The following is an 18323-nucleotide window of genomic DNA, read 5'->3' as shown; positions in this document are numbered from 1 at the left end:
AAGATTTAGAATACAGACAGGAGAGTGCCTGGGTGGCTCAGTTGGTCAAGCATCTGCCTTTGGCTCAGGTCATGATCCCAGGGTCCTGAAATCGAGTCCCACATCAGGCTCCCTGCTTCATGAGCCTGCCTCTTCCTCTGTCTCTGCCTCCCTCTCTCTGTCTCTCATGAATAAATAAGTAAAATATTTTTTAAAAAAAGAATACATACAGGAAATGTATAAGAGAGGGTGTGAGAGCTCCTATTCTAGAGCCTGCTACATCTGGATTCTGGATTTGCTTTGAGCCTCATATTCTCTTCTGGAATTAGAATAATCCCATGATTTCTTGAGCTATTGCAAGATTATACAATATAATATGTGCGGTGCTCATAAGATGTTAGCTATTTTTGTATTTTTCAAGGATATAATTGGAGTTCCCATTGTAATTAGACAGACAAGGAAACAATTCACTGTGATCAAGGCTTTGATGGAGAAGATAGGACCGTGGGGGTTGCATGCATCATTCTGTTTCATTCTCACAAGGGTATAGGGCTGGAACCACTGCCCTGCATTGTTTCCATATTAAGCCACTTTGTTTAGTGGTTGCACCTAGAAGCATACTACTAATGCAACAAAAAATAAAATAGGTAACATTGGCCTGGTACTCAGGCAATGAGAAAACTGATGTCAGAGCCTGGAAAGATAGTGACAAACTGGTAAAACATGGTAAAATTGTCTCCTCTATATAAGCCTACTGTGCTGGCACCTCTAGAAGATATTAGAAAACAGAATATTGGTAATATTTGCTGATTGATATTAGCTTCCTTTGGCCAGCTGTTACAAGAAAGAGAAACTCAGGCAAAACTAATGATTGACAAGCCAAAATGAAAGCAAATAGAGTTGACATTTGGAATCTTACAAAATTAAAGAAAAACCAACTACTCTAGACTTCAAATAATAAGATAATAACTTAAAAGACTTTATTTTTTATTTTTTTAAAGTAGGCTCCATGCCCAGTGTGGAGCCCAACATGGGGCCTAACCTTATATCCCTGAGATCAAGACCTGAGCTGAGACCAAGAGTCAAACACTTAACTGACCGAACCACCCAGGTGCCCCTAAAAGACTTTAAATATCAACAGCATGATAAACCTTTTCAGTGAAGTAAAAGGACTCAGAAAAAAAGATCCTATTAAGGGACTGAAATCTCATTCAAGCCTGATATCCTCAAAGGAGAACCTCATCTGCCACCTTGGCTTCATATTACAGAAGCTCAATTTTAGTCACCTACAGCTAAGAAAACTGGGGCTTCCATGCCCAACCTAGCTCCTGTTTATACAACAGATGCCCTACCTAAGGCAAGGGAGGTGAAGAATATGGGGCCCTGATCCCTCCCCCCATACTCTAGTCTGTAGGGCAGATGTTTCATGCCAGGGGGCTAGATGAAAGGACAGCAAGCTATCATTCTCCCAGTCTCATTTACAAAGCAGAAGTTCTATCCTGGAAGGAGTGAACCTTGGGCTCCCATTCCTCTTCCAAAATCCCACTTGTAGGGTGGAGTTTCTGTGCCAAGAGAAGCCAAGAAGTTCCCTCAGCTCCATTTGTAGGATAGATGTGTTACTCCAGGAAAAATAGGCTGCCCCTTCCACCTCCTCTATTGCTCCAGTGCAATAGATTAGACAGCTATCCAGAGAGAGATGCAAGACGGGAGAGCGGGAAGCTCCACAGCTCCACAGAAGGAGCTGACTTTATCTGGTACATAGTGGGAGGAATGCATGACTTAGGCATTGTTGAAAATAGAGGTCTTAGTTGTAAGCAATTACAATTCTAATGGGCCTATAAAACAACAGCAAAGGAAACAGCAGGCCATCCAGAAGTTTATCAGAAAGAACCAGGGAGGGATCCCTGGGTGGCGCAGCGGTTTAGCGCCTGCCTTTGGCCCAGGGCGCGATCCTGGAGGCCCAGGATCGAATCCCACATCGGGCTTCCGGTGCATGGAGCCTGCTTCTCCCTCTGCCTGTGTCTCTGCCTCTCTCTCTCTCTCTCTCTGCGTGTGACTATCATAAATAAATAAAAAAAAAAAAAAAAAAAAAAAAGAAAGAACCAGGGAGATAGCTAAAAAGTGCCCTGTAAGATTACAGTTCAATATTCACTGTCTGGAAGGCTATGCACATGTCTCGGTATCACATGGATTATTAAGGACCAACCAGAGAGGGCACTTGAAAGGCACTAATCACTGTCAGATGTGGGGCAGACTTGAAAGTGAAAGCCTTGCTGGCTCCAGGGGCTTAAGCACAACCTCTGACCCATCACTGGCTGAACATTTTTAAGTTTTTTGAGCCAGGGTGACCTCTAGAAAGCACATGGGGAGACTGAGTACTGACATCAGAGGCTACACACTGTCAGGGAAAATAGACTCCACAAAAATTAATCCAGGGAAGCCATTAAGCCAACTAACAAAATTAACAAAATGGAGTAACATCAATGAGCTCTGAGAGGCATGTATCATATCCAAGATTGCCACACTGTATTATCTCAAAAACTATGAGAGATACAGAGAAACAGACTATCACCCTTATACAGGAAAAACAATGGTAATAGAAACGACTTTGAGGTGGCCCAAATTTTGAAATTCTATGGCAAAGACCCCAGAGAAGCCATTATAGTTTCAAAAAGCTAGAGGAAATTAGATTAGGATCATGACAGTAATTCTTCAAATAGAGAATATCAGTAGGTAAACATTATTTGAAAGAGCCAAGTAGAAATTCTGGCATTGAAAGGTAACAGTACCTGAAATGAAGATTCATTATAGGGGCTCAACAGTAGATTTAAGTTGGCAGAAGACTCAATAAATATGAAGCTAGATTGTTAGCATACAATCTGAGAACAGCAAGAGAGAAGAATGAAGAAAAATTAACTGAGCAGGCTTCTGGTTTTTGTCTGATGCAGGGAAGTCTTGGAGTTACCAATCTGATTTTTACAAGCAGAAAAACAATCTGAACAAACTGGAAATCAACAACTCTTCTTGCATCTTGCAGAGAATTGAGGTCACAGAACAAACCACTGCCATGGAAACTAGAGAGGAAGGCAGATTCCAAGAGGTTAGAAGGAGAGGATAGCTCAGGGGTATAGAATGTCTTTCTGAAGAGGATGGTGACCTGTGTTTGTGCATACACTGCAACCCTTGAATTATATGCTTTGAGTGGGCAACTTGTGTGATATATGAACTATATCTCCATAAATCTGCTTCCAACAATTGAACTGCTGGGTCTGTATTATAAAGAGATAATTACACATTTTACAATAAAAAGAGGGTAGAAGAAAAGTTACAGGGAAGTATTTGCATGTGTACTCTCTTCTCTTGGTTTCTTCAAAAGGCAAAATTATGTAAGGCAACAATTTAACACTATATTGTTGGGTTTCAATATATAGAGATACAATGTATGTGACAACAATAACATAAAGTGGGGGGAGTGGAGCAAATTTTCCATATATCTTCAGATTAATATTAGTCTGAAGGCTATTATGACAAATTAAGAGATACTGTCTAAGCCCTAGAGCAACCACTGAGGAAATAACAGGTAGTTTAAAAACCAGTAGAATCTCTGCCCTCAAGAATGGAGAGCATAGCTTTGCAGTCCTTAAGTGTTTGCTGTAAATAATGACCTGGATGGTGGATGATGTAGAGAGGGGAAAATGGTAACTTTACAGTGGAGAAACATGACAAACACTACCTCAGATGATCAATGTTGATGTCAACACTGATGAGTTATATTGATATCATGTACCCTTGCTATAATATGATGAAGTAGTACTTTGCCTCTGTCATCTTCCTCCCTAAAATGCATAACTACAGTCTAAGCATGGGGAAAATATCAGAAAAATCTCAGTAGAAGGACTTTCCACAAAGTACCTGACCAGTCCTTTTCTAAACTGTCAGGGTTATAAAAACAAGGAAAGTCAGAGAAACTGCCTCAGCCAAAAGGAGCATAAGGAGACATGATGACTAAATGTAATGTAGTATCCTGTAGGGAATCCTGGAACAGAAAGAAGACATTAGATAAAACCCAAAGAAATCTGGATAAAGCATGGACTTCAGTTAATTAATAATAATGTATCAATATTGGTTCATTTATTGCAACAAATGTACCATAGAGTATAATATGTTAATAACAGGGAAACTACTTCAAATAATGGAATCAAACCTATATAAAAACTTGACTGTCAGTTTGCATGCTGGAGAATCCACAAATGGTATCCTCTGCAAATGAAATCATCCACTAGAAGTTCTTGAGGAAGCCCCATGAAGTGGAACAAAATTTAGAACCAACAAGGCAAGGTAAGAGGTTTCTGGCCCCTTTCCTTTTTCTTTAATAGAAATTACTTGGCCACGTGAATTACTTGGCTAATTGAATTTAAATTTAAATTTAAATTTTTTTATTTTTCAAAAAAATTATCTGGGAAGCATCCTGAAACCTCTCCATACACAGGGCATGATGGAAAAAGACAGAATTAGCAGGATTGGGAAGACTTAAGTGTATGAAGATTTGAACACGATATACCCGGAGAAGAAGATAGAGTGAAGAATGGCATGAAGTCTGAGTAACGCTCTGAAGGAGGGATGTTCCAAGGGTAGAATGATGTATTTAGGTGAGACACATGAGAAAGGTTTTCTGTAATGTATTTCTGTTAGTTTAGCAGATGGAATGCACATGTTAATGGAGGGTGTGCAGGGGAAATATAGCTGGGTGGATACCATGAGTCTGGGATTAGAGTGATTTTAGAAACATTTTGAAGCCAAGGGTCTTACCCTTTGTTCACTTCATAGAACAGCAAATTCCCTTGAGTAAGACAAACCCTGATGAAAGACCCAGATGTATATCCCTTTCTCTCCCAGTTTTCCTTTCGACCCTGGTTGGCTGCAGGACAGAATTCTGCTGAGTTCTCTTCTCTTCCAGGGAGTTATACTATCATTCAGCATTGGCCCTTGAAAAGAGTCACCACCTTGTATTCTAAGATAGGTTCCTTGTAGGGACATATTGACCACTCTTTCCATATTTGCCTCTTTTTCCACTAGGCATCAAAGCCTAGTAACCAATGGGCTGCTTCTCTTTCTTAAAAAAAAAAACTTACCCAAGGTACTTTTTAAATGTCCTCTCTCCTCACGGGAACTTGCCTACCTTATTGAGCATAAGGATGGTTTTCGTGGCTGTCTTTTCCTTACAAAGTAGGTCATATGAACCCACAGGTGGGCTGTGTTTACTTTCTTTAAGAAGGTATCACTTGGCTTGGAAATACCAGCCAGCCACATCTGAAATCCCAGACACAGGAGACCAAAGATGAGGGTGAGGCTGCCTGTAACCTCTTTGACAACTAAACCACCAATGGATTATAATCTTAAAACCATAGCACCATGGAAACAGTCAACAGAATTTTGTCCAGGTGGTACTAGAGAACTCACATAATCCAACAATTTAACAATAAAAAGAATTTTCACTTACTGATTAGAAAGGTTTTTTTACGCATGTGGCTTATTTTTTGAACCTGAACACGCAGAGCAAGAGTAGTAATATCTTCTTGGTTGCCTGACAAAAGCATAAAATAAACCTGAAACCCTGATGTACCAGAACTTACGAGGGAAAAGGAAGCTTATTTGATCAGGGGAGTCAGAAGCATTTACTGGCTTGGAGATGAAAGTAGAAAATGTAAGGTGCATGAGATGGGGTGGGGAGATCAAGACCACTACTTCCTTTATCTACTCCCTTGAAATTTCTTCATTATTAAGACTTTCATTCACCTGCCTTTGGTTTTAACATATAAGGTATGAACTTTAACACAGATATAAATGCTGCTACTTCTGAAATTAAGTTCTTATAATCCCCAGTCTAGTGACAGCTCATTTGGCATATCTCCATAACCTTGCATAAGACAATGGATACTTAAATATGACGCCAAAAGCATAATAAACAAAGTTTAACAAAAGATGAATTGGGTATTATAAAAATTTAAAAATTTTGTGCTTCAAAGGACACTATCAAGAAAGCAAGTAGAAAAAAAAGAAAGCAAGTAGATATCGGACAAAATTTTGGAAAATTATATAGATTATAAGGGACTTGTATCTAGAATATACAGAGTTCCCATTGAAAAGAAAAATAATCCAACTTAAAAGTAGATCTAGGAGGGCTCCTGGATAGTTCAGTTAGTTAAGCCTCTGACTCTTGTTTCAGTTCAGGTCATGATCTCAGGGTCATGAGATCGAGCCTTTCATCAGGCTCTATGCTGGGCATGGAGCCTGCTTAAGACTCTCTGTCTCCCTCTGCTCCTCCACCCCACCCAACTTGCATACATGCTCTCTATCTTAAAAAAAAAAAAAAAAAAAAAAACATAGATAAAGGATCCGAATAGATGCTTTTCCAGAGAAGATACACAGTTGACCAATAAGGCCATGAAAAGAGGCTGAACACCATTAGCCATGAGGAAAATACAAAGCAAAGCCACAATGAGATACCATCTCACCCTCTAGTATGTCTGTAATTGAAAAAATGGACAAGAGAAAATGTTGGAAAGGATATATAGAAACTGGAATCCTCATATACTTCTTTGCTAATAGTAATGTAAAAAAAGCAGCTGCTTTGGAAAACCGTCTGACAGCTCCTCAAAAGATTAATTGTACTCCTAGGTATTTACCCTAAGAGAAGTGGAGACATATACCCACACAAAGACTGGTGCACAAATGTTCATAGCATTATTCATAGTAGCCAAAAAATGGAAAGAGCCTGTCTACAAACTGATGAATGATAAATAAAAGCTGGCATATACATATTACATGTTATAAAATATTATTTGGATGTGAAAAAAGTGAATACATCATACAACATGGATGAACCTCGAAAATGCTATTGGATCAAGGACCACACATTGCAATATTCCATTTATATGAGATGTCTAAATTCAGTGTCAAAGTATATTGGTGGTTGTCTAGAGATGGGAAGGTTGGGGAGATATAGGGAGTAACTGCTCATTGGCACAGGGTTTGAGGGTGCGATGAAAATATTCTAAAAATAACTATGGTGATGGTTGCACCACAATAAAACCACATAAATACCACAAATGGGTAATTGTATATATGTGAATTGTATCTCAAACTGTTATATATATAAATGAAACCCAGATCTGGTACTGGGTACACTTGTTGCTCCTGGAGTGTCACAGCTTCTAGGCCTATCAACTGAAAGAGGAAATAAATATATGTGTTTATACTAACTCCTGTATATCCACATATCTATTAATATCCCTGTATGTATCTATGTGTATCTACAGTAAGTGAAACACAATTTCACACTGTCTCCAGCTCTAATCCAAAACCATCCAGACCATCCTAACCTTCCCCAACCTAGCTCCCCCATCTGCCACCCATTTATTTAATTGTTCAATTCCAGTATACATGTGTAGTGGTTCAGAATTATTATCCTATTCCCCTGTGGAAGATAACTTTAGCAACTGGGGTACAGTGTTTATGTTTATTTGCCTCTAGACTTATTCTTCTGCTTATTTCCCAAGTTAAGCCAATATGTTTTCCCCTCAACCCCTGCAGTGAGGCTACTTGTTACATGTGTAACACAGATTCTTTTGTCAGTCTAAACTCCATCCTGAAATTCTCCTACTGCCCAAATTGTTTTTAATTGATTACATTCAAGTTCATGGTTTGTGCTTAAAGTTCTATGGGTTTTGACAATTTGACAGCGTCATGTATACTCTCCATTATAGTGTCATACAGAAGAATTTCATATCCTAAGAATCACCTGTGCTTCATCTATTCAATTCACCTCCCCTCTCTGAATTCTTGAAAACCACTGATATTTTTATTGTCTGTATTAGTTTTCTTTTCCATAGTCCTATAAATGGAAACATACAGTATACAGCCTTGCTGCTTGGCTTCTTTCACTTAACAGTATGCATTTAAGATGCATCCATGTTTTTGTGTGGCTTGTTAACTCGTTTCCTTTTGTCACTGGATAGTATTCCATTGTATGGATGTACCAGTTATTTTTTATAGATTTTGTTATTTAGAGAAATTTTAGGTTAACAGAAAAATTAAGCAGAGAGCACAGAGAGCTCCCACAGTGCACAGCCTTCACTGCTATTAATATCACATACCAGTGGTACATTTGTGGCAATTGATGAACTTACAGGAACACGTCATAATCATTCAAAATCCGTAGGGTTCACTCTGAATACTCTGTATTCTATAGCTTTTTATGAATGTAAAATGACATGTATTCACTATTATAGTTTCATACAGAATAGTTTCATTGCCCTAAAAAATTCTATTATCTGCCAATTCATCTTACCCTCCTCCCTTTAACACCCTCACAAATACTAACCTATCTTTTTACTGTCTCTAGAGTTTTGGCTTTTCTAGAATGTCACATAATTGGAATCTAACAGTATATAGCCCTTTCAGGTTGGCTTCTTTCACTTAGTAATAATGCATTTTGAATTCCTCTGTGTCCTTTCATGGCTTGATAGATCATTTCCTTTTAGTACTGATAAATAGTCCTTTGTCTAAAAGTACCAGTTCTCATCTATTTGGAGTTTTTATAGAGTGTTTGTTGCATATGTTGAATTTTGTTGAATGCATTTCCTGCATCTATAGATGTGATCACATAGTTTTTGTGATTCTGTCTGTTAGTAAGATGGGCTAATTACATTGTTTTATGAGTGTTGGACCAGCCTTGCATTCCTGGAACGAACTCTACCTAATCATGATATATGATCCTTTTTACTTATTGCTTGATTGTATTTGCTAATATTTTGGTTAAGAGTTTTGTGTCTGTGTTCATAACAGATACTGACATGCAGTTTTGTTTTATTTTTTTTTAAGTTTTTATTTATTTATTCATGAGAGACACAGAGAGAGAGGGGCAGAGACACAGGCAGAGGGAGAAGCAGGCTCCGTGCAGGGAGCCCAATGTGGGACTCAATCACAGGTCCCTAGGATCAGGCCCTGGGCTGAAGGCAGCACTAAACCACTGAACCACCCGGGCTGCCTGCAGTTTTGTTTTCTTATAATGTCTGTATCTGGCTTTGGTATAGCATAATGCTTGCTTCATAAAATGAATTCAGAGGTACTGTCTTTTCTTCTGTCTTCTGAGAGATGTCATGAATAATTGGTATTATTTACTCCCTAAATGCTTACTATTATTCACCAGTAAAGCCATCTGGGCCTAGTACTTTTTGCTTTCTAGAAGCTTTTAAATTACTGATTTAATTCCATAATTCACTTTAGAAAGATAACTCATTTACTTTGTCAAAATATTTCCAAAGCTTCCCCAGTCCTCTACTACCCTACTCGTGCCTTCCTCTTTCTTCTGTTTTCCTTCCCTTGTTTCGTCAATTTTCAGCATAAATGTCTGTTTTGTGTTCTGAAGTCTCATAGGGGGATCCAGCATTCCCAACCACAGCCTTCCTCTGAAGTAAAGGAGAGAGAAAGAAGGATATTCTCAGGCCCAAGAATGAGCCAGGCCTTGAAATCTGGGATCTTCACTGTACATTTAGCCTTTATAGAACACGTGTGTCTAGATATAAGAAGAAGAAGCTGATGGCCCATTCCACAGTAACCTCACCTCATTTTCCAAGTACCTTCTAAACAGATTGGTGAGCCATTGACTCCTATTAAGACTGATGTTCAAAAGAGGAACAAGATTGAAGAATAGGAGAAACACCTGTTCTACCAGGTGGGTACAAGACATTCTCAGTAAAGGACTAGGAACGTGGGCTCCTGGTGTTGAGAGTGAAGGGAGTATAGGAGAATCACGAGAGCAGTGACATGAGAATGTAATGGAAGGAGGGCAGGTGGACTGTGATAGGCTTGATGTCTTACCCCTGAAAGGAAATCTCAAGTTGTGTTATTTTTTTCAAAGATTTTATTTATTTATTCATGAGAGACAGAGAGAGACAGACAGACAGACCCAGGCAGAGGGAGAAGCAGACTCCATGCAGGGAGCCTGACGTGGGACTCAATCCCGGGTCTCCAGGATCACATCCTGGGCTGAAGGCGGTGCTAAACCGCTGAGCCACCCAGGCTGCCCAAGTTGTGTCATTTTTATTATCATCTAACAGGTTCGAAAATTCAGGCTTTAGAGTCATGAAGGGGGAACAGCCTGGAATGATACGCACTAGGTATCTTCAGTGTACCCTCAGACAAGTGTTCTGAGGGCCCAGTCATCAATTTGTTATCTATCCCAAGAACTTTTCTGCCATACAGCTGAAGGGAAACCATATGCACTTTCTCCACAGGGTTTTACTCACTTTCTGAACCCAAATGGAAGATCCCAAACAAATACTGAATTTCCCCAGATTTTGCCCCCATCTGGAGATTGTCAGCTAGGGAAGAAAATTGCACAATAGCTGGGTCTAAACAGAGCGGTTTTTGTTGTTGTTGTTGTTGTTTTAAAGATTTATTTATTCATGAGAGACGCACACAGAGAGAGGCAGAGACATAGGCAAAAGGAGAAGCAGACTCCCTGCAAGGAGCCTGATGTGAGACTTGATCCCGGACCCTAGGATCACACCCTAAGCTGAAGCCAGATGCTCAACTGCTAAGCTACCCAGGTGTCCCTAAACAGAGGTTTTGTTTGTTTGTTTGTTTTGTTTAAAAAGGACCACAAGCTTTATTAAAAGTAAGTAAAGGTAATATATAATATATATAGATGGCACATGGTGCCAATTTTATTTGCAGATATTACAATACTTCAATGCATGTTTATAAGTTACACCTTTGCCTTGGCTAAATCTTGAACTACTGCAGAATTTAGCTGTGCCAGAGTGCTGATCTTAGCATGCTTAGAGGTGGCATACTTGTTCTTGATTGTCATGTGCTTTGTAAGCCCACGATTCACCATGACTATATTCTTTAGAACATTTAGAAGGAATTCTTCAGTGTATGACAGACAGATAATGCTGTAGAGTTGGTGTCCATTCACCATTATTTTTTTTATTTTTATTTTTTATTATGATAGTCACAGAGAGAGAGAGAGGCAGAGACACAGGCAGAGGGAGAAGCAGGCTCCATGCACCAGGAGCCTGACGTGGGACTCGATCCCGGGTCTCCAGGATCACGCCCTGGGCCAAAGGCAGGCGCTAAACCGCTGCGCCACCCAGGGATCCCCGTCCATTCACCATTATTGAGAATTTTCAGCGCTAAGCAAAAAGCTCCTGCTGCAATCTGAGAAGGAGGAAAGTGCACCATATCGTAGTCTAACATAGATAGTTCCATCAGGTATTTGGCCAAAATATGTTGCTCAACATCAACCTCTCCAATCTTAGATGCTCTCCGAAGGAAATGCAGGGGTGGAGGGTGGCCCAGACCAAAATTTAAAGATCTTAGAATCTTCATTTCCATCTGTCTGATTTGGTGTTTAGTGTAAGTGTTGTCAGTCACAAAGGCAAAGTCACCAATTTCTGGAGGGTACATTTCCTCATATTTGCTTGCAATAAACATGGCAGTGACACCAACCAGCTGCAGCATCTTCTTGGGCACACAGTTCTTCTGCGTGAACCGATCAATAATGGAAACAGTCACGTACATGGTCTCCTGCAGTAACCTGAATTTCATTTGAACCTGTACTAGCCAGTCAATTAGGATAGCTCTCATGTTTCTAGTGACTTCACAAGCCAGTAGGTATTTTGGTTTGACTGCTTGTTCTTCTTCAAGTTGTCTCAGATAAGCATAAATATCTTTCACATATTCACTACAAAGGTTTGGATGAGCTCCATCTTCTGCATCTACATCATTCACCTCAAGAATTATATCAAAGAAAGCCTGACACAGATATTCTTCTGCAGGGGCACATCTAGATGTTTCCATCCAGCTTGGAGAGGGAGTATCAACCAAAATAGGCTCTGGTGAAAGTTTTTCTTCTTTAACTGGCTCAAGTTCTGGCTCTTGTTCTGGCACAGGTATAGGGGACAGGCTTGGGTGCCTTCTCCAAAGGCTTTGGTATTTTTTTAGCAATGACTTTTCCAGGAACCGAAGTTTTTGCTTCCTTTTTCAGAGGCAGTTTGGCCTGTGGTTGTTCACTGACTTTGTTACCAATGTCTCCCAGAGCAGTTCTTGGCCTCAGGCAGGGCTTGGAGGCTGCAGCAAAGGCCAGAGGCATCCGCTTTGCCCCTGCCATACCTATCTTCACCTTATTTTCAACATTAACTTTTGTGTTCCTGGTGACCCGGAGCGCCATGGGCACGTCTTCACTGGGGTAGAGGAGAGCGCGGGAGCGACCGAGGCCTGCGGGTCAACAGCAGGTCCTCCGCAGCACCTAAACAGAGGTTTTTGTACTGACCTAGTCCAGCCCTCTAACTCCTCCACACTGGTGCCCAAGTGGCTTGGGGATCCCCCCAGGAAAGCACACCCATTCCCCATGCACAAGGAGGTGCTATAGTCCTGGAGCCCTTCCTAAACACTTGAGAAGGAACACAAGGAGCCTAATTTCCATTAAACAGAGTGGGATCTCAGAATTCTAAGTCACAGACTTGTGTAAGCAGCAGAGTTGGCCTATACTCCAGAGTTTATTTTGCAGTTTCCTCCTACCCTTCTTCTGTCCAAACATTGAAGAATCAAGATAATATCTGCAAGCCATGGAAATCTTGTAAATAATGATGTTTGCACCAAAGGCACCAAGCCTTTTTTTAGCCTGCCCCATATACTCATGGCTCCATAAACGGTTATTCTCACCAGAGCCCCCAAATGTAGCTGTCATTTAGATTTTCACTTGCCCCCTGGTACTAACTAAAATGTCCGTTTCTGTCATTTAAGTTTTAAAAACTCTCTGGACACCTAGGGAAGTTGTATAACTCAGTGATTAAGAGCACAAGTTTGAGTCCCTGGTTCCAGTTTGTTTAGCCTAGAAGTGGAATTGTTTGATCATATGGTAATTCTATGTTTAATTTTTGGAAGCACCACCATACTGTTTTCTGTAGTGACTTCTGATGTACAGTTTTAAGTTCAGACTTTCTAATATGGCAAACAGAAAAAAAAAAAAAAAACAACTGGAAGCAGAACTGACCTTCCCTCATGGAGTCAGATATACAGGCCTTGGTTAAAGATTGAAACCATTATCATCAGCTTTTCTTCTGATATGAGAGTATTGCTTTTTTATCATTTAAATTTTGTCTTATATAGTGATTTTTAAAAAACTTAAACTGTATAGACCTCATATGTCCTGGATGTCTGTCAAATGGCCCTCAGGGTTTGAATCTTTGAGAAATGCTGAGTAAACACTGAACAAATGCATACCTCACTCATTTGCCACCTCCTCCAGGGACATTTCCACCCCTCTGCCCAAGGCGGTTCTTGCTGTGCCCTGAGCTCCTGGAGCAGGCCCAAGGAGCAGATAAATGCCTGTTGACACTGCCACTCTCTGAGGTCCTCATATCTTGGGCTGACTCCAGCGTTAGCTTACTGTGTTTGTGCATGCGTTGTACCAGAGCATAAAATATTTTTTAAAAACATGACTCAGAGTACTCCCCGACCCAGATTGGCTTGTCACAACAGGTAACTCGTGGGTATCTGGTTTTACTGACAGGTTCCCCAACAATTAAAGGAGCTGTGTTCTAAGAGCAGTAATTCATGCTTATTGTGAGAAATCGGACATACAACTGTAAAGAAGAAAGTGAAAAGCAGCTGATAATTCCACTGCCGGGGTAAACACTATTAACATTTAATGGGTTATCCTTTCATATATGTATAGGTATTTACAAAAAATGGGGCGTAGTTTATACGTTTATAATTAGAGTTTTACTTAGCAGTACACCATCAACATCTATTTCATTATATTAAAATGGCTTGATTATATTTCTCCGCGTAGATGTGCTACGATATATTTAGCCAAACTCGTATTTGGAGGCCTGGTTTGCTTTCAGTTTTTGAGTAATCTAAATGCTGGGATAAACGCCTGGCTTCTAGATTAGGAGTTTAAGATGCAGTTTGAATTTTATCCACAAGAGGGAAGCAGACCACTGTGAGAAGACATGCTAATGTTTAAAAGAAAAACAAAAACAAAAAAAACCCCTAGAAAGTTCTTTGGCGAACATAAGCTCATCCCAAGCTTGTGAGGTATATATTAATATTTTCTGCATTTTCTAGGTAAGGAAACGATGTGAGGATGATAAGTGACGTATACAGATTCTCACCAACCAGTGAGTGCTAAGGTGGGATTCAAAGCTGTCTTCAACACAGTTGGCTTGCTTCATTTCCCAGCACTTCCAAAGTTGACAACAGTAAAATGTTCTCCCCACATTCTATTCAGTTCTAGGCACTGTGCTGGCACACTATGCAGAAATAAATAGGAGGATCCCTGCCCCTCAGGGGTCATTATCAGGTATGAGGACAGACTTGTACATAAATAACAGAATGACTAAATGACCAGCAGAATAGAGAAAGCCCAGGAAGGCAGAAAGTCACTTTGCAGCAAGACTAAGCATGACTTTATAAAAGAGACTTGATAACAGTGAGAGTTAAGGTGTGTTTAGCATTTACTTTGTAAGAGGCACTGTGCTAATTGCTTTATATGCATTTATTAGAAATTCCCCGGGTGGGGCACCTGGGTAGCTCAGTCATTGAGTGTCTGCCTTCAGCTTAGATCATGATCCTGGGGATCCAGGGATTGGGGATTGGGGATCAAGCCCTGTGTCTGGCTCTCTGTTCAATGGGGAGCCTGCTTCTCCCTCTCCCTCTGCCCCTCCTGCCTATTTGTATGCACTCATTCATGCTTCCTCTCTCTCAAATAAATAAAATCTTTAAAAAAAAAAAAAAGTTCCCCCGTAGACCTAGAAGGTGTCATCCTTTTTACAGTAAAGACAATCAATGGTCAGAGAGTTAAGAAACTGGCCACCTGTAGAAGAACACTGGAATCCACATCCTTTACGTTGGTTTGACAGGACCAAATAGGGATGGTAGACCTTCAACAGGCAGAACTTGGAAAGAGACTTCTAGGAGAGAAACATGGAAAAAAAGTCCTGGAGTCAAGAAACACAAGTACATTTGCAAATGCAAGGGGATCAGTGTGCCTAGAGGGTGAAAAAGGAAGAATCTGAAGAGTTCGAAACTAGAAGTCTGGGAATAGCAAGCCAGGGAGGTCCTACTAGATTTTGTATTCAGGAAGGAACCAATCCAAGAGAATGACATGACCTGTGCTTTATGAAGATTAAGTTACCGCATTGCATAAGGGGACAAGGAGACTAGTTAGGGGATTGTTAAAAAAAATCCCAGCCAAAGACAACCAAAGAAGGAATGAGAACTGAATGACATTTATGAGATAAAAATCCATAGGATGTGACATCTCATTAGATGTTGGGGAGAGAGAAGGGAAAGCTATGATTAAGGTTTCCATGTTCGGGCAACAGGGAGAATGTGAGCATATATTCTAGAGGAGAGGCTGTGGGGAGGGAGAAAGGCATGAGGGACTGGCCTGGGGACAAAACATGTCACTTTTCTTCTGTGAGACTGAGCAAAGGGCCTGAGTGGAGATACTCACTAGGGAGTTGGCAGTAGGAAGCTGGTGCTTTCGATATGGTACCTGAGAGTCACAAGAAAAGACTCCAGGGAACTGGCTAGGGAGAATTTATGCTTAAGATTCAGCAGAGGACATTCATACCCCAAAAACCTATAATTCCACTGCCAGATTTCTGTCATAGCTAAATAAAATCACATGTGCACAAGATGTGTGAAGGATGTTCAGGAAGCATTGTCTGTAGCAGTGAAAGGATGGGTGAGAGGAGAAGCGAGCAAATAAACCATAAAACATCCACATTGTGTAGTGGTTAATAATTAAGTAGATTTAAAATGCTAACATGGACAGATTTCTAACACATACAGTGTATGAGGAAAGCAAATTGTAGCACAATAATAATGTATCATGGGATCCCTGGGTGGCTCAGCGGTTTGGCGCCTGCCTTTGGCCCAGGGCGCGATCCTGGAGACCCGGGATCGAATCCCACGTCGGGCTCCCGGTGCATGGAGCCTGCTTCTCCCTCTGCCTGTGTCTCTGCCTCTCTCTCTCTGTGTGTGTGACTATCATAAGTAAATAAAAATTAAAATAATATTAAAAATAATAATGTGTCATAATATTTATAGGGGAAAAAAGGAGAAAAAAAGCCAAACAACAACAACAAAATGCTGTCACATATATATTTTAAGTGATACATGTGTGTGCACAGAGAAAATTCTGGAAGGATCAACAGACTGCTAATTATGTGAGAGGAGAAGAGTTGTGACAAAAATGGAACACAGAAGGGGTGGAATGGATTTTTGCCTTAGTTATCAAGTTTTAATTTTACAAGAAGAATGTAATCATATATTGCTTAGTGAATAAAAATTCCCAAACTATTGAAAAACAACATAGTTCCAATGAGAATAAGAGAGAATGGGAGAGACAGGGACATATTTCAAGACTCAAGGTAGGGCAATATTAATGGGAACACTGGGAGAAGTTTCTGGAAGTTCCAGGTGAAGGGAGCAAGGATCCTCTGCACTCACCAACTTGGCAGCGACAACCAGCAGGATGAGCCCTGTGAGTCCAGCTAGTTTTCAACACCTTTCAATTATAGCCACAGCTCCTGTGTCCTTGAAAGGTCACCATGTCCTACCACTTGCCTTGGAACGAGATGGTGTTTGTTTTGTTCTTTCTGAGTTGTGACTGTCCTAAGACATTTCATTCAGCTCTTGTGTTTGGACATATCCTCCTTTCCCAGAAATCCCACAGGGTTCTGGTTCTCATTCCAGTCTTTCAGACTGTCTGTAAAACCCACTTCCTTTCATTCCTGCCCCAGTAAATACCTGTCGCGCCTCTTGTTCCCCATTCAAAAATATTCCCAATCCAGGTCACTTGCTGTGGGAAGTTTTTAATGGAATTTCTCAAGAGACACCCAGCATAGCTGTAGCTAACACTGAGCACATGGAGGTGCCAGGCACGGTGCCCAACTTCACAGAAGTAACTCATTTAATCCTTCCAACAACCTCATAGGTGACTACTATTATAACCCTCATTTCACAGCTGAGACTTGGTATGTGTGATTAAGCATGTGGTTGGTGAGAGTGTGTGTGTGTGTGTCTGTGTGCCTGTGTGAGTTTGTCCTAAGGGATTAAGAAGGGGGTTGATAATTGGGAAGGCATGAGGGACTGGACTGGGAACAAATTATCAAGTGCTCAGGGGGTTTCAGTTTGCCAAGTGCCTTTATAACCATTATTTCATTTGATTTCACCACAGTGCTCTAATGATGGTGGTCATTAGGAAAAATAATGAGATGAATCAAGCTTTAATTCCCTTAAAGTAGCAACCATTGGGTCAAAGGTTTTTGGGGCCCATTAGCCCACCATGCAGCCTTGGACAAATCTGCAAGGGGGAGGATGTAGACAGAACGTGTGTTCTCTGTGGCTTCCTTTGACCTCACTCTTCAAGGATCATTGAGTTTCTAGCAGCCGTTCCTCCCAGTCTGGACGCTCTGGGCCAGGCACACACCCCCAACCCCCCCCCCACCCCGCTTTCCAAGCCCGCCCATCCCAGGAGATAAAGCTAAGTGGCAGAGGAGCCAGTTTCCTGGGGTTAATAAACAGGCTGTTTATAGCCAGGAGCAGTCACGGGGCAGGAACAGGCAGGCTAGGAGGTCATGCTCCTTCTGAACGTTGAGATTTCTCATAAACATCCCCTGTCAGCCTTCTGGGATGCAAGGACAACTCTGGACCCATTGCCCTTGCCTGGCAGAGTGCCAGGGCCCCCACACCTGACTTCCTTCTCCTTTCTCCCCACCATGGGTCTCCTCTTTCTTTTCTCTTCTCCTATCCCCTTCCATCACCCCTCTTCCATAATGGAGAGAGGACCCATTTCCACATTAGACACATTTAATAAATTTGGGCAGGTAATTCATCCCTCTGAGTCTCAGTTTCCTCCCTTGTAAAATGGGGGTAATAATGGGGCCCTCCTCCAAGAATATCTGAGAAGGTGCCTTGCACTGTATTTAGCACAGACAATGGGTATTTAAAACGTTTGCCTTTCCCTTTCCCCATCCACCTCATCTCTTCTCCTTAATCCTGGTCCCCACCCATGTGGTTTAGATTCTAGTTGGGAGAATGGGATAGATTTTAGATAGGTAGATAAATAAATGAATGAGGTCACTTAAAGTTGTGAAAAGGTAATAAAAGAATAACAAAACAGAGTGATCTGGGGAAAGAGGCTGCTTCTGTCTGCTGTCCTTGGGATAAAGTTCAAGGTCATTGCCAAAGCGCATCTCCATCTGCCCTTGTTTACCCCTCCAGTCTTCCCTCTCATGCCTTTTCACTTTGCGCTCTCT

At 41.0% G+C, this 18323-nt stretch overlaps 1 protein-coding gene and 1 pseudogene across 15 annotated transcripts in view; one reads left to right on the top strand and one right to left on the bottom strand.

The window, feature by feature from the left end:
• The window catches only part of LOC140632457 (zinc finger protein 300-like), a 187255-nt gene extending 170246 nt beyond the window's left edge, over nucleotides 1–17009 (top strand). For 5 of the 15 annotated variants that reach the window (XR_012030025.1, XR_012030023.1, XR_012030026.1 and 2 more), the window contains 3 exons: nucleotides 9410–9715; nucleotides 13562–13679; nucleotides 14122–16061. Coding sequence is in view for 1 of the 15 variants with exons in the window: in XM_072824479.1 (XP_072680580.1) it covers nucleotides 13562–13593 (32 nt within the window). In the remaining 14 variants the exon portion in view is untranslated. The other 10 variants (XR_012030021.1, XR_012030018.1, XR_012030022.1 and 7 more) reach the window with 10 other exon arrangements.
• On the bottom strand, nucleotides 9899–15872 carry LOC140632459 (G2/mitotic-specific cyclin-B1-like; annotated as a pseudogene).
• Nucleotides 17010–18323: the final 1314 nt, after the last annotated feature.

Source organism: Canis lupus, chromosome 4 (assembly GCF_048164855.1).
Source record: "Canis lupus baileyi chromosome 4, mCanLup2.hap1, whole genome shotgun sequence".
In the NCBI taxonomy this organism is placed as follows: domain Eukaryota; kingdom Metazoa; phylum Chordata; class Mammalia; order Carnivora; family Canidae; genus Canis; species Canis lupus.
This window is presented reverse-complemented; position numbering and strand designations above follow the sequence as displayed.